This window comes from Sphaeramia orbicularis, chromosome 12 (assembly GCF_902148855.1).
Source record: "Sphaeramia orbicularis chromosome 12, fSphaOr1.1, whole genome shotgun sequence".
In the NCBI taxonomy this organism is placed as follows: domain Eukaryota; kingdom Metazoa; phylum Chordata; class Actinopteri; order Kurtiformes; family Apogonidae; genus Sphaeramia; species Sphaeramia orbicularis.
In genome coordinates this window covers 72,750,436-72,767,187 of record NC_043968.1, presented here as the reverse complement: position 1 = coordinate 72,767,187, position 16,752 = coordinate 72,750,436, and the positions used below count along the sequence as shown (strand labels likewise).

The 16,752-nt window shown below is 37.1% G+C and overlaps 1 protein-coding gene and 1 long non-coding RNA gene across 2 annotated transcripts in view; both read left to right on the top strand.

The window, feature by feature from the left end:
* Positions 1 to 16,752, top strand: part of LOC115430805 (uncharacterized) — a 636,483-nt gene that overhangs the window by 574,886 nt on the left and 44,845 nt on the right. The gene's annotated exons all lie outside the window — the stretch shown is intronic.
* Positions 4,691 to 10,793, top strand: klf4 (Kruppel like factor 4). Its single transcript, XM_030151032.1, has 6 exons — positions 4,691 to 4,761; positions 6,835 to 7,126; positions 7,239 to 7,350; positions 8,565 to 9,450; positions 9,887 to 10,057; positions 10,472 to 10,793. The coding sequence occupies exons 2-6, from the start codon at positions 7,122 to 7,124 to the stop codon at positions 10,645 to 10,647; spliced, it is 1,350 nt and encodes a 449-aa protein (XP_030006892.1). The 5' UTR covers positions 4,691 to 4,761; positions 6,835 to 7,121; the 3' UTR covers positions 10,648 to 10,793.

Sequence of the window (16,752 nt, the reverse complement as noted above, 5' to 3'; positions counted from 1 at the left end):
TTTAATTACACATTCCAAGCTTCAAAATTTCAACAATATTATGTTTGTGTAACACTGTGTGCAATGCACATGTACAAGTGATAAGTTGAGGCATAATATTGTTAAAATTTAGCGTATTTTTCTTAAGAAAGTAAACCTTTTTTCTGGTTATTCACATCTTTTTTGAGAAAAGATAGTTTGTAAATGTAAATATTTTCATAATTTAAGGCTTTTTATTGTACTAAAATGAAGTGAAAAACTTGGAGTTGTCATTATTTATAGGTTTTTATGCTATTATTTTAATGGTTTGGCCCACTTCAGATCAAATTGGGCTGAATGTGGCCCCTGAACTAAAATGAGTTTGACACCCCTGACTTAGACAATCATACTATGAGGCTCACAATATGTGAAATACAGTAATCAAAGTGTACAGGGTGGGGAAACAAAATTTACAATATTTTGAGGCAGGGATTGAAAGACAGTGTATGACCAATTAGTTTATTGAAAGTCTTGAGAATTTATTTGCCACAAGAAAATTGACAAAATAGAAAATGTTTTTATTCTATGTGTCCTCCTTCTTTCTCAATAACTGCCTTCACACGCTTCCTGAAACTTGCGCAAGTGTTCCTCAAACATTCGGGTGACAACTTCTCCCATTCTTCTTTAATAGTATCTTCCAGACTTTCTCGTAATAGTTTTGGTCATAGTCATTCTCTTCTTTCCATTATAAACAGTCTTTATGGACACTCCAACTATTTTTGAAATCTCCTTTGGTGTGACGAGTGCATTCAGCAAATCACACACTCTTTGACGTTTGCTTTCCTGATTACTCATATGGGCAAAAGTTTCTGAAAAGGTATGGATAATAGTGTTAGGTATGATTATGACATCAATACATGTTTGGTTTCAAAACAATTGATGTAGTGCCTGCTGAGAAAAAACAACTAAATGTTCATTGTAAATTTTGCTTCCCCACCCTGTACAAGAATGAATTTTTGTAAGTTTATAACAGTTACATGGTCTATGGCTGCAACAAGATATAATCATGATTGACATGTAATCCTTCAGTTATTTTCACTCAATCAGTTCATAGTTTGGTGAATAAAATATCAGAAAAAAGTTTCTCTTAAAGCCAAGGTGGCAGCGTAAAATGTCACAACCAAATATAAGCAGTTAATTGTCATAAATGTGTAAATATACCAGAAAATATATACATTAATAGCTTGAATAGGGTCTTTTTTTTTTTTTTTTTTTTTTTTTTTTACAAAATTACACAAATAGATTAGCAATTATCATAATACTTTTAAAAATTAATTTAATAATCAACAAATAATCAGTTAACTGCTGCTGCTCTAAAATGTCCAGCATTATTAAAGAAACAGAGCATTTGGTAAACTTATGAAGGATATGAAACTGGAGGAAAAATACAAGGCACTCTCTTTAAACATTAAAACGCCTTTATTAACATGGGACAGTCATATCTAGACCTAAAAAACACTTCTACGTGTTTTGGCTTCAAGGCTTCATCAGGAAGTCAAACAGGGGCCCGGATGGATGGATGGATGGATGGATGGATGGATGGATGGATGGATGGATGGATGGATGGATGGATGGATGGACCACATGTTGTGGCTCAAGTTTGTCTGGATATCTTCAAGATGGTATCCATGGCACCAACAGGAAAGGAGCATGAGCAGTAGGACATGAGCATTTTTAGACACTGAAATAGCTCATTTGTAAATTGACTGACAACACCAAAACATAAATACATTATCAAATGAATTGTCTGTGCAGTGTTTTGAATTCAAAGTCATAATACACATTCTGGAGACTTTAACTGAACTAGTTAAATGTCCCTTTAATGATGATGGTCCTGTAAGCAAAGTAGGCATTCTGATGCATGATTTATTTATTGATTCTTTTTTTTTTTTAACAAAAAACAAACAAAAAACTTATATATGTTGGACTACAAGAAATTATTACAGGATTTGAGTTCCTACCAGTTCCTTGTTGTTTGAGCCAATAATATCAGGGGAAAAAAATGACAAAACAAATAGAAATTCACTCCAAATATATAATGTGAGGTGCAATGGAGGGAAGTACCGCACTATGAAACAAGACAACTTCACTCAGCTTTCAATAATTGAGGAAAGAATGAAAGCTATTTTTTAATTACTGAACAGCATCTGGAAGAGAGCAGTGAAAACCTCAATATCTGGCGGTATGATCCGCTGGTATTCATATTCACTTGAATGGGTTCCAGGAAAGGGAACTTGACTTTGGGACCACTGGTGGAATCCAAGTCAGTTACATTCATACCAGGGGAAAATGCCGAAGAAAAAAAAAGAAAAAAGAGTTGACTTATTTGACTATTAACACTGCTTACATATTGTTCACAGCTGTATTAGGGAATTATCAACTGTGTTTCACCTCTGTGTGAGTTGCTCTAATTCAAAATATGTCAACTGTATCCACAGTGTTTTGGAAATACTAAAAGCAAGAATGTTGAAACTCTTCGCTCTGCCAAGAAAAACACTTGAGTTCATCTAAAGAAAAAAAGTTGTTTTCAAGACAGGTGACTTCAGATGCTTTTTATCCTCTCTTCATGTGTCATTACATCTGTACGGCCACATCATTAGGACAACTGTTGAAGTCAGTGAGAGGAAGCTATGACATGTCCAGTATTGAGTTAGCTCCGCGCTGTTGATACAATAACATTAACACTATTTTTCCACATCCAAATGTTGCTGTTGCGTCATCAGTGTCTTTAACATAATGCCAATATTTGATTGTGTTGTATTAATGATTCATTGTGGGCTGAGTATTGCACATTGGTCTCTCACTACACCCTACATCCAGTTTATTGTAAGTGACACATTAACATATTCCATACAAGCAGTTGGTGTGTGTTACTAAATGACTATGACTTCATTTATTTGTGTCATGAGAAGCACACGGTGGTATCATCTTCTCTTCCTTTATCCTCTTTTTTTTCTTCTTTGGCTCCTTTCTCTGTCATTATTGCAAAGCTAAGCACCTCAGTTGTCAAAAGTCAATCTTTTGTTTCCAGGATCATTTTCAGACCTTTTATTTTGCACTATAAAGAGTATGGATATAATAACATAGGTTCCATTATGTTTGTACCTGTTGTAGGAAGCAGGTCTTCAAAAACAAAAGATGTAATGCAAACACTGCAGGTTCGAAGCCATCACTCCTCACCATGCAATTGCAGGAATAAGTTGAAAACAATACGGGTTACCTACTGTTTGGACTCACGTCTCAGTGCTAGACTAACTATTAGTAGATATATCAAACAATTAACTCATAAAGACCCAGAGCTACGTTTGTGTCAGTTCCCAAGTGAAATTTTCTCTCTATCTAACCTTTCTTAAGTGATTTATGACCATTGATTACAATATTATTCTCAGTATTTGGCTTTTTTAAGTGAGAAACATATGTGAGAATCATATATTTTCCTATATTTAATTTACTCATCATGTAGTTGTTCATAAAAGCTCAGATTAAAATTGAGGGTTATTGTATCTAGAAGAGAGAAAACTGCAGAAAAAGCGACTTTTTCAGTAAAATATATCATGAACTGAACATAAACTAAGTGTCTCCATCCACTGTCATTTATGAAAGTCCATGGGTTTTACTGGTGAATCAATGTTGTAGAACAGGGGTGTCAAACTCATTTTCTTTCAGGGGCCACATTCAGTCCAAATTGATCTCCAGTGGGCTGGACCAGTAAACAATAGCATAATAACCTGTAAATAATGACAACTCGAAAATTTTTTAGGGCAAAAAATAACATTAAATGATGAAACTATTTCTATCCAAAACAAAAAAGATGTGAATAACTTAAAAAAACAGAAAATTTCTGAAGAAGAAAAAAAAAAGTACAATTCTATCAGTATTATGTCTCAACTTGATTTATACATGTGCATTACAGATCAGATCTACAGAGACAGAAAATAGGCAGAATATTGTTAAAATTGCACTTATTTTTCTTTAGACATTCCAGGTTGTTCATATTTGTTCAGGTTATTGACATTTTATTGTTAAAGGATATCAGAATTTAATGTTCTTTGCAATAAATCAAAGAGAAAAAACTGGTGTTACCATTATTTATAGGCATAATGTCATATTATTTTTTTCGCATTAAACCAAAAAATACATTTGGAGTCATTATTTCTAGGTTATTATGCTATTATTTTTCAGTTTGATGCCCTTGACTGTTGATATCTTCAGGGTAATTTTTGCATTTTGCCCTTTGTAAATTTATCTCGCAGGCCAGATTGGAACCTTTGGAGGGCCGGTTTTGGCCCCTGGGCCGGATGTTTGACACCTGTGTATTAAACAGGTGGATGATTTTAGTTGGTGATGGACGTTTGGGCCTTTATGGGTTAAACACAAGGTGCTCAACAGGATATACTTTCTATTTACAAAGTTCAACCAGTATTACAGTTTATATTTTTTTCCCAAGGGCTTTTGTTTGCCTACCTAAGCAATATGCATGCATGCAGTTGTAAACTTTGCACTGAGATACCCACAGACACTTGTCATAATTGTGTCCTACTGGAACGACGGGATGTTTGCTGACATGCCTAACGGACAAGATCCTGATGCAGCAGGATCAGTGCTCTGCTTTGTTTGCTCTTGCGCTGAACACTTGAGTCAGTGTGTCTAATTATGTTGGATAGGACTGTGTTAGCTCGCAAGCTCTGAGCAAACACTGCCTGGGACCAGTTCAAACTCCACATCTTAATGTTCCCAGCTAAGGTGAGTTTGGTTATTTTTTTCCTCCTATAAATATTTCCCCCTATTTCTATGTGCTACATCACTTTGTATTTTGATGGGTGAATGTTTTATTTAGAGTTTGTTAGGGACAAGATTGTTAAAGGAACAATTTCCTACAATCACGGGCTTGATTGGAGAAGAAACTGGGATAAAACTGGACAGTGTTTTTGTAGATTTAATATCATCATTTATGTGTGTGTGTGTTTATGAGCTTATGGCAGCAGTTATTGCAAAAATATTTAAACAACCTGAGTGGCTAGAGACCACTTTTTTTTCTTAAAATCCATGTTAAGCTTGGAAACAGTATATCATGAGCCTAACTGAAAGAATAACATAAAACAAGCGGGATTACCCATAATGCATCAGGGGCTATTTATCATTGTAATAGCTGAATGCATCCAAATCTACGTATGACCTGGAACCATGTATGATATCTTCATTTTTAAGTACTTTCTCTTGTCAAACATCCAAATTTGCATCCATTGGGAGCAGAAGTCTTGTTCGTTTTGACTTTAGAATCCATAGGTGTTTTTTAATCAGCCTTAACATGCAGTTTGTCAGTGTTTTTCCTCCAAAACAAACATGGACAACAGGCTTACGGTTCTATTCTGTTAAAAAAATAATAATAATAATAATAATAACGACACTGGTTATTTTTGCTAGCCTAAATGTAGCTAAAAATCTGTTTAATTATTGGTTTAACCAGCCTTAACATGCAGTTTGGCAGTGTCTTTCCTCCAAAACAAACATGGACAACAGACTTACGGTTCTATTCTGTTTAAAAAAAAAAAAAAAAAAAAAACACGACACAGGTTATTTTTGCTAGCCCAAATGTAGCTAAAAATCTGTTTAATTATTGGTTTAATCAGCCTTAACATGCAGTTTGTCAGTGTCTTTCCTCCAAAACAAACATGGATAACAGACTTACAGTTCTATTCTGTTAAAAAAAAAACACTTGACACAGGTTGTTTTTGCTAGCCTAAATGTAGCTAAAAATCAGTTTAATTATTGGTTTAATCAGCCTTAACATGCAGTTTGTCAGTGTCTTTCCTCCAAAACAAACATGGACAACTGCCTTACGGTTCTATTCTGTTAAAAAAAAATAATAATAATAAAAATAATAATAATAATAATAATGACACTGGTTATTTTTGCTAGCCTAAATGTAGCTAAAAATCTGTTTAATTATTGGTTTAATCAGCCTTAACATGCAGTTTGTCAGTGTCTTTCCTCCAAAACAAACATGGATGACAGACATACGGTTCTATTCTGTAAAAAAAAAAAAAAAAAAAAAAATATGACAGGTTATTTTTGGTAGTGTAAATGTAGCTAAAAATCTGTTTAATTATTGGTTTAATCAGCCTTAACATGCAGTTTGTCAGTGTCTTTCCTCCAAAACAAACATGGACAACAGACTTACAGTTCTATTCTGTTAAAAAAAAAAAAAAAAAAACACTTGACACCGGTTGTTTTTGCTAGCTTAAATGTAGCTAAAAATCTGTTTAATTATTGGTTTAATCAGCCTTAACATACAGTTTGTCAGTGTGTCTCCTCCGAAACAAACATGGACAACAACTTACGGTTCTATTCCGTTAAAAAAAACAAACACTTGACACAGGTTATTTGTGCTAGCCTAAATGTAGCTAAAAATCGGTTTAATTTTCCACCTCCGGTACAGACCCTCGGGGCTAACTGACTAACTACCCGCCTAGCTTAACCCGCAGACCGCTAGCTTGGGGCCGGTTTGACTGCAGGTACCGGTCCAGGTGAAGTCCGGAACAGCAGGTGAGACTCCTAAAAATCCAAACAAAAGCCACGAAAACACCAGCCAGTGTTACTTCCGTGTAAATATCGTGTGTAAAGATGCGCTTTTCACCCACATTTTGACAGACACAAGGAGTTAAAGAGTTGTACTGTTGCTATGTGAATACAAACAAACCTCTCTCACTCACCCTCTCTCTCTCTCTCTCTCTCTCTCTCTCTGTCGCGCGCTATGTTTTTCACGTTGCCCGGTAACGTGGGGCGTGTCCTGTGATCCGGGACTGTGGATTTAAGGGATACCTCTGAGGCGGTGCTCTCACTCACTTCAGCCTGCCGGTCTCTGCATGGCAACAGGCGCGAGGGATTCCCCCCCGTGCGACGCCACTCTGTCTTCCCCTCCAGACCTGTTTCCACTTTTCACTGAGTGACCGTGGAGTCGGCGCGCCCAGCCCATCAGCGCCGGCATGTTTGGGAACGCAGTATAGCACGGACAGAAACTTCAACCAAACGGAACATTTAAGCAAACACAACCGTTCCTATCACGGAGCGATCGACAGGACTCCACATCTATATTTTCATTGATGAGGTGTGGACCTTTGAGAAACTTTGAAATCCCTTCTGGTGGACTGTACCGGGCTCTTCAAGAACCCCATCAGAAGGATTTACGGTATTTTTTTTTTCTCCCTCTTTAATTCCAGGCAGCCTCCAAATGACGTCGAGATGGCATTAGGTGGGACGCTTCTGCCATCCATATCCACGTTTGCCAGCGGCCCCACTGTCAAGAGTGAACCCATAGGAAGTGCCAATTTAGTGAGTAGCCTTTGGTCATTTCCTAACTCGAGTTCTAATCCTAAATACACACCCGTGGGGCGCAGAGGATGCAGTTTATTTACAGTGGAGCTGCTCTCCCTGTTCCCAGCCTGACACTGCGCTCTGCTGGGGCGTGCACCGGTTTACATATTCTCCCTCCCGGGTTTAGTGTGCATGGACACATGGGGTACCACACCATCCCTGCAAATGCCCTGGTAGACACTGATTTATGGGTGCACTTCAGTCCTGTTTTAATTCAGGCTGCAGAATGGATGGGAAGATGTGAAGACCAGCATTAGAGCTAGTGTTCTTTTCTTGCAATCATCATTTGTCCCCTTTACACCACAGGTGTCAAATATGCGGCCCGGGGGCCAAATCCGGCCCGCCAAAGGGTCCAATAGGATGAATTTGTGAAATGCAAAAATGACATTGAAGATATTAACAATCAAGGATGTTAAAATCCTTTTAGGTCATTTCAATCTAAAAATGATCAGACCAGTAAAATACTATCATAATAACCTATCAATTGTGAAAACTGCAAATTTATGAAGGTAAAAAAAAAAGTTACATTACACAAGACTATTTACATTTACAAAAAATGTGAATATTTGAAATCTCTTAAGTATGTGGAATTTTAATTATATTCTCCCTGTTATTAACTGTTTTGTGTATTTTTAGATCCACTGTGATCTCTAAGTTGTGATTCACATGTATAAATAATAAACTAAAGCGTAATATTGTCAACATTGCACTTACTTTTCTTAAGGATTTACAGGTTGTTCATGTTATGTTTGAGTACAATTCGTAGATGTAAACATTCTTATTACGGAATTTTACTTTTTTCACTCAAAAGGTATTATCCTATTTTACTATTTTTACCTATTTTACTGGTCCGGCCCACTTTATATCATATTAGGCTGTATGTGGCCCCTGAACTAAAATGAGTTTGACACCCCTGCTTTAGACCATACTCACCTACTTCATGCCGCTCCTAATCCTTTTCAGTGCAGGTTTTTTTTTTTGTGTGCGATTATAGAAAATCTGTATTCAAGCTCAGTGCCAAGGACACATGTTCCTCCAGACTTAGCTCCTCAGTAAAGCTGTCATAATAATCATTTCCATTACAGACCCAGATTTGTTTCTTTTTAAACTGAGTACTGAATAATGACACAAACAGCAGTAGAGTCAGTAATGTGTCTGTAACTTTCCTCTAGAGATGGAAGGAGGAGTTGTCCCGTCTTAAGAGACCCAGTGTGCCAACCGGAAGCAGCTGCTCCGACCCCGACCATCCCACTGCCACCAGTGCAACAAGCCCCAGCATGTCCAAGAAGGACACAGAGCCAGACCTGGACTTAGATTATGATTTCATCCTGTCTAATTCCATGCTGCAGCAACAACAACAGCAACAACAACAACAACAGCAGCAGCAGGAGGAAGCCATGGCGTGCAGCTCTACCCAGGCCCTGTCTCCTTCACCTGGATCCTTCTCGTCTTCTTACCCTCTTCCCTCCCCCCAGGGCACGGCCAGCGAGCTACTATACACCATTCCAGATATCAATGATGTCTCACCGTCTGGGGGCTTTGTTGCCGAGCTCATGAGACCTGAACTGGACCCGGCGTACCTCCACCCCACCAGCCTCCATGGCAAGTTTGTGGTGAAGACAACAATGGACATGGGAGAGTACAACCAAACAGTGAGTGTGAGCAAGGCCTGTGTTAGCGCCGGTTCAGACCCGGCTCCTTTACGCGTCTCCCCTTCCTTCACATGCCACCGGATAAAGCAAGAGAACCCCAGTAACTGCACCATCTCGCAGCCCATGGACCTACACCTGGCGGGGGTGGTAAACTCCCAGAGCAGGGGCACCCAGCAGCGGCCTGGTCACTTAGATCTACACGGCTTCACCGGTGGCGGAGGGCGGGCTATGACTGGGAGCAGGTTATCCTCGTCCTCTTCGCTCTCCCCAGATCACCCTCTGGGTCGGGAGCATCAGGTGTTGGGTCATCCCCACTCTCAGATCCCTTTACCTCCACAGGGATACCACCACAGCCCCCCGCAAGGATACACCTCCTACCCTCAGCCGTCCTCTTTACCGTACCAAGGTGAGTTCCAGTGTCAACACAAAGCAGGTGTCATTTAGAGTTACTTTATGCACAATGCTTGTGGATTTTACATGCTATAACAGTGTGGTAACAAAGTATGTGCATTCATGTAAAAGGATCATAAAACAGATGATCCAGTGTCTGTTCATATAAAACTATGTTGAAACAAACACATTTGTGAATATCTGAGGTTTATATTCATGGTGTCAGTGTCCAGAGTTCAAAAACTATAATCTTACATTGGTCTACCACTTACAGACTTAATCTTTTTCATGTAATTTGTTTTGAGGAAAAAAGGTGTATTTTATAGAAATAGTGACCTCATTGACGTGCAAGATCTGACTGTTTTTGTACGTAATAAATAGATTTTTTTATTCATTTAATTGCAAGCACTATCTGATGTAGTGATCCTGACTAGGATTTCTTTTTCCCACAGAGCCACTCATGATCTCCAGTGGGGAGTGCTTGCCGGAGGAACCGAAGCCTAAACGTGGCAGGCGCTCCTGGCCCAGGAAGAGGATCGCAACACACACATGTGACTACATCGGCTGTGGGAAAACGTACACAAAGAGCTCCCACCTTAAAGCTCATCACCGCACACACACAGGTAAACAACTGCTCTGCTGTGTTTGCAACATGGTTTTTTTGGTCTTTAAATGTTATGATATCATGAGTTTTAGTACTTTTTAGGTGAGTTATTTAACAGTTTAAGACCATTTCCATTGTTTGGAGCCAGTTAATAACAAAAAGATCCCAGTGTCTGTTACACATGATGCACCACTACATTGTAGTATGGAGTCATTAATAGGTGGGGGGTGGGGCTGGGGTGTTGTTTGGCAGGTGTAGTGAAACAGGTTGATACTGATCCCTGCTCAAACACAACGCTCAGACTGATTACTTTGGCCTTTATACACTAGCTGCAGGACAGGATGGACCTCTTTTTTTATTCCAGCTAGAGAAGGTTGGGTCATTTTAACCTCAACACAAAATGCTCCATGTGTGTGTTTTGTTTCCATCAAAGGGGAGAAGCCTTACCACTGCGACTGGGAGGGCTGTGGCTGGAAGTTTGCACGTTCGGATGAGCTCACACGCCACTACAGGAAGCACACGGGACACCGGCCCTTTCAGTGTCAGAAATGTGACCGGGCCTTCTCCAGGTCCGACCACCTGGCTCTCCACATGAAGAGGCACTTATGAGACCGACTGGATGGTGGATGAAGGCTACAAATAATATATTAAACATGTTAGCAAAACAAACTTGTGAACTACACTTTTCAGAAACCAAAAACATGCCTTCATGCCGTCGTCAAGCAGCAAGACAAGCTGTGGTGTTCACAGCTAAAGGAAAGAGAAAAAAGAGCAAAACTCCCCTGAGAAACTAGAGTTTCTCTCCAGACTGATCCCATCCTCTGGCATTTGTGAAGGTGACTTGATGAGACCTTTCAGTCATGGTGGTTTGTGAAAGGGACCAAACTGGAATTTGTCTTATTTAACCGACAAAACTTGGATCACCAGGTGCCAACAACTTTTAACTGGAAATGTATTTTTGTCAGGGAAACCAGGAGCAACAGACAAACATCTCCAGAGGCCTTCTACCAGCAACATGCCATAAAGGCTCTGATAACTACACACTGTCCTAAATACTGTATTAAAAAAGGAATATATATATATATATATATATATATATATATATATATATATATATATATATATATATATATATATAGTGTTTCACCTGCAATGCCATTAATTTCAGGTACAATATTAATTTAATGGTGCTCAGTGACTCTAAAGAAGGGTTTTTAATGAAAAGGTACCAAAGAAAAAAGGGTGAAAGCTATGAAAAAGTGCCATATGGTTGTTTGTGTTTCTTGGAAACCTCTCTTCCACAGTCTGACTTAAATCAGGTGAACACAGTAAATGGTGATGGCAATCTTCAATGCACTGCAGTTGCAAAGTGCAATAATTTATATGAGACATACATATTTTTGTATTAATAACTCTGAACAAAGATTTTTTTTGTTTATAGCCAAAATATGTAATATAATCTTAAATTTTGTACATTTGTAAATACGAATGCTTTGTTAATGTTTTGTATTTTACAGTATAATAAATGATGGCCTTTATACTAACTGAAGTTTCAATATTTTCTATGACTTTATAGTTTACAAAAGTAGAGGTAAACCTCTGTTCATGCAATGAAACCCCAAAGAAAAGATATTTGATGCATGTTAAGTTGTTTCCTTGAATGTAATTAGTTAATTGTTGCCTTCCATAATAGTGTAATGGAGAAGCACATTTAAATGACAGTAATGGCTCAGTCAGCTCACACACAATAGCCTCCTCATAATAATGAGATTGCCGGAGGCGAACTGACACAATGTTGCTGTTGAAAAAAAGGGATTTAAGAAAAAAACACTCTTGCACTGTCCGCTTTCCACGGGTTTCTGTTTTTTCACTTGTCAGGGGGAAGAAAAGGGAAGACAACCGAAGTACTGGCTGACATTCAATGGTGACACCAAATCTACTGTAGCCGGAGCTCCGTGGTAAACAATAGAAGAACAGAAAACAGGTAAAGTGTGCCACTGTGTCATTCTGTGTCTTCTATGAGCATTTCTATGAACAAATATTTTTCACAGATAGAAATGTGACATTTTTCAGAAGAAAATGTAGCAGATGTGTTCCAGTTTGGTCAGTGTTGCAGCATTCAAGGTCGATTTAAACTGAAAATGTTCTCACAGATTAATAATAACAGCGCTGATTTACAGGGTTCACACTTTTACAGGCAGAATATTAAAGCTTTTCCATGGTTTTCAAGGCCCAATACCATCATTTCCATGGCCATTCAAAACCTGTAAGTGCTTAAACAGAAGTGGACTTTAATTCTATTTTATTATTAAATTAAACAGCATTATTTGTTCTATAATTGTCTGTTATCTTCACAGCCACTAAAACCACTTAGCATTTTCTATGGATTGTAATAATAAAGTTGTAAAATGCACTGATTTCAATCAAAAAAAGACAATATAATACTGTAGCAGATCCTCAAAAACTCCATAGGAGAAAAAGAATGAAGTCTCAGCTTTAAAAAGTGGATTTATTGTCAGTTTTTACATCAGGATATGGAAAAGCCTGAGTTTAATGCAATTTATTTCACTCAAATATTTGACTTTAAAACAACTTGTCAATGTATGAGGTCTGAATTTCACACCTTTTACTGCAGACATTCTGTAGCTGATAGGCTGTATATCCACATCTATTTGGAGTCCATCTTACTTTTTATTAATTTTCTTTATTTATTAGTATTTTTTTTGATTACCTTGCTCATTTTCTAGGTCCAGCTTGTGTTCAGTTGATGACATTGTTGACATTTTATTTGAAATCGTCAATATCTGATCTGGAAAAACTGATACCAGGGAGGATGGATGCTTAAAAATGTATATCTATAACCATTACTTTAAACCGTTTACATCATTTCATGGTTTTTCTAGGTCAGGGGTGTCAAACTCACTTTAGTTCTGGGGTCACATACAGCCACAGTGGGCCAGACCTTTAAAATAACAGCATAATAACTGATCAACAAAAACTCAAAATTTTTCTCCTGTTTTCTCTTTGTTCAGCTTTTCATTTACACATGTACATTACAACTTGCAGTGGATCCAAAAAGGCACAAAACCTTTAGTAACAGGCAGAATATTGTTCAAATTCTACTTATTATTAGGTTGTTCATGGTTGTTTAGATTATTCACATTTTTGTGGAAAGATAGTTTGGAATTGTAAACATTTCCATCATGTAATTTTACATTTTTCACACTAAAACAAATAGAAAAATTCATCGATTATATATTATTATGCTATTATTATACTTGTCTGATCTACTTGAGATAGAACTGGTCTGAATGTGGCCCCTGAACTAAAATTGTTTTGACATGTTTGACTATTACTAAGTGTCATTTTTGCATTTCACAAATTCTTCCCACAGGCCAGAATGGACCCTTTGGGGGGCTGGTTTTGGCCCCGGGTCATATGTTTGACACCCCTGCTCTAGGTCAGGGATGTTGAATTCATTTTAGTTCAGGGGCCACATACAGCCTAATATTTTATAAAAAAGTGGACCGGACCAGTAAAATAATATAAATAATAGGATAAGAACTTACAAATAATGTCAACTCCAAAGTTTTTTCTATGTTTTTGAGTGAAAAAAGTCAAATTCCGTCATCAAAATGTTTACATCTATGAACAGTACTTGAACGTGACATGATCAAATATGAACAACCTGCAAATTCTTTTAAAAAATAAGCGCAATTTTAACAATATTACGCCTTAGTTTATCATTTATGCATGTGCTTTATAACTTATAGGGACTAATTCACATGTCTGTTTCTAAACCAGGGGTGTCAAACTTCAATTCAGGGGCCACATACAGCCTAATATTTTATAAAGTGGACCGGACCAGTAAAATAATATAAATAATAGGACAACAACTTATAAGTAATGTCAACTCCAAAGTTTTTTCTATGTTTTTGACTGGAAAAAGTCAAATTCTGTAATGAAAATGTTTACATCTACAAACAGTACTTGAAAATAAAATGAACAAATATGAACAACCTGAAAATTAAAAAAAAAAAAAAATAAAAAAAAAAAAAAAATAATAATAATAAGTGCAATTTTAATAATATTATGCCTTAGTTTATCATCTATACATGTGCTTTATAACTTGCAGATCACAGTGGATCTAGTAACAGACAGAATATTGGTAAAATTAGAGTACTGTTAAGACATTTCAGGTTGTTCCCATTTTTTGTAAAAGGCTAGTCTGTAAATGTAAACATTTTTGTGTAATTTTAACTTTTTTAAAACTGAAAAAGAGAAAAATGTGTAGTTTTCATCATTTATAGGTTATTATGATAGTATTTTTCTGGTCTGACCCATTTTAGATGGAATTTACCTAAAATTATTTTAATATCCTTGATTTTTCATATCTTCAGTGTAATATCAGTGTAATTTTTACATTTCACAGATTCATCCCACGGGCCAGACTGGACCCTTAGGCGGGCTGGATTTGGCCCCTGGGTCACATGTTTGACACCTGTGCTCTAAGTGTTCTATGCTTGTGAGACCCCTGGACTGACACAAAAAGAATATTACACCATCCACTTCAATGTTAAGACGTGTTAAAGCAACACATATTTGGATGAGAATGGACTGTCATCAACTGCAAATCAAATGATTTTCATATTTTCAGCTTTTCGACTGTGTGTAGAAGTCAAACTAGTCTACTCATTATTTCACATGTTGTTCCAGTCTGTAGATATTGACTCATCAGCTCAGACACATAAAGCTTGTTGATGGACTTGTTGCAACTTTGGGTCTTTGCCGCCCCCTATAGGTGAATGTGGTGTAAACACATCTGTTATGTTTTCATCTCCCTGTCCACTACTTTAACCAAGGTTGTAAGAGTTTTGGATTTTTCATTATTGTTTAGTTTTATTTAGTTTGGACTTTTTTTCTCTAATTCAGTTAGTTTTAATTAGTTTTTAGAGCAGGTTTGCTAGTTTTTATTAGTTTTTGTTATTTTCTAAATGCTCAGTTTTAGTTTCGTTTTTTTTAAATCTTTTATCTTCTTCGCCGTCATATTCAAATAAATCCCAGACAGGACTGTGCTGCTTTCTCCAAACTTTAGTCTCCATGTATCCAGATAGAGTGGGGACCAGAAGATGACTCTAAACCACAAGTGACGAGAAGCGACGGACCGTTAAATATCATATGGTGCCAGCAGATAAAATTGCTTGAGGGAAATAAATCAATTTCGTATCAATCCGACATTGACAAAACGAAGGGAATTTTATCCATAATTTTTATATGTTTTAGTTAGTTTTGTAAACACACAATACAGTTTCAGTTAGTTATCGTTTTTTTCTTTTAATTATAGTTTTTATTTATTTCAGTTGACGAAAATGTTTTTACAATTCTAGTTTTTGTCATTTTGTTAGTTTTCGTTAACGATAATAACCGTGGCTCATACAGAGTGTTTCTGTCTGTTCAATTTAAAGAATGTATGACAAAAGCATTTGATGTGTTCTGTTCATCAGATTTGTTCCATGTACTCAGTGGTTATTACATTTTTTAATCACACTGTGGATCATGTGCAGTCGAATCATTGGTCCATTTTTCTTCAACGACAGATCAATTAGTGCAAATATTGACCTTTGACCTTTAGACTGAATATGTGTCACCACAACTGGATGACCTTCAACCAACCATCACTGTTCCAGTAGATGGTGCACCACCACACTGGGTTCTGCATGTTGGTGGGTTCTAAATCTAATATTTCCAGACCGGTGGATTGGAAGGGATGGTCCAATTTCCTGGACACCTCCTTCACCAGATATCACTGCCCTGGATTTATTTCTATGGGGTTATGTTAAAGGGCTCATATTTATCTAACTCCACTTTTATTAGTCTGTGGTTCATTTATTTGTGTAGTTGGACCCTAATAGTTCATAAAGTTTGAATTTGAACCCTAAAGGTCCTGCAAAGCTATCTTTAAATTAATTCCGGCAAAAATCAAGTGGATTTCAACAACCTGTTTTAATTCCTGCTTAATTTGTTACATCTATAACTAGTTACATCATGACATTTGCACATATAAGGTCAAGAATTCTGACGAACATTTCTCCAAGTACGACATAATTGTTTGTCAATGTTGTAGTCCATACTGAAAATATGTCCAAACTTTGAACTGATTACCTAAAATGTTCAGTTGTTGGTTGAATAGGAATGAGCAGCACAGGCAACAACCTGGAGGGGGTGGGGCATGAAGCGGATCATTTGCATTTAAAGGGCCAGCGCTCAAAATGACCTTTCTGGTGTCATTACTCAGAAATATTGTTGAACATAGACCTGTGGAGTTGAATTAATGAAGAATTCAGACCCAAGCAGAGCATTTATAGTTTATGTAGACCACAGGGAAAGGTTTTAAAATGCATAATTCCATTTAAAAAAGCAAAATGTCACTCCTTTAAAGATATCATGTATTGAACAAAGATACGGGACATCAACGACCTGAAGTAAAAGATCACTGATGTCATTGACACCACTGATGAGTCTCTGATACAGACAGCATGGAAACAAATCCAGTACCGTCTGGATGTGCTTCATACAACTAATGGTCCCATATAGAGGTGGATTAAATGAGGCAAAAACCCTTCAATATCTACTTTTCATTTTGTAACAATTTCCACAGATTTTTCTGTTGATTTACTTTTGTAATAAATGTGTTAAATTGTAAAGAGACTTCAT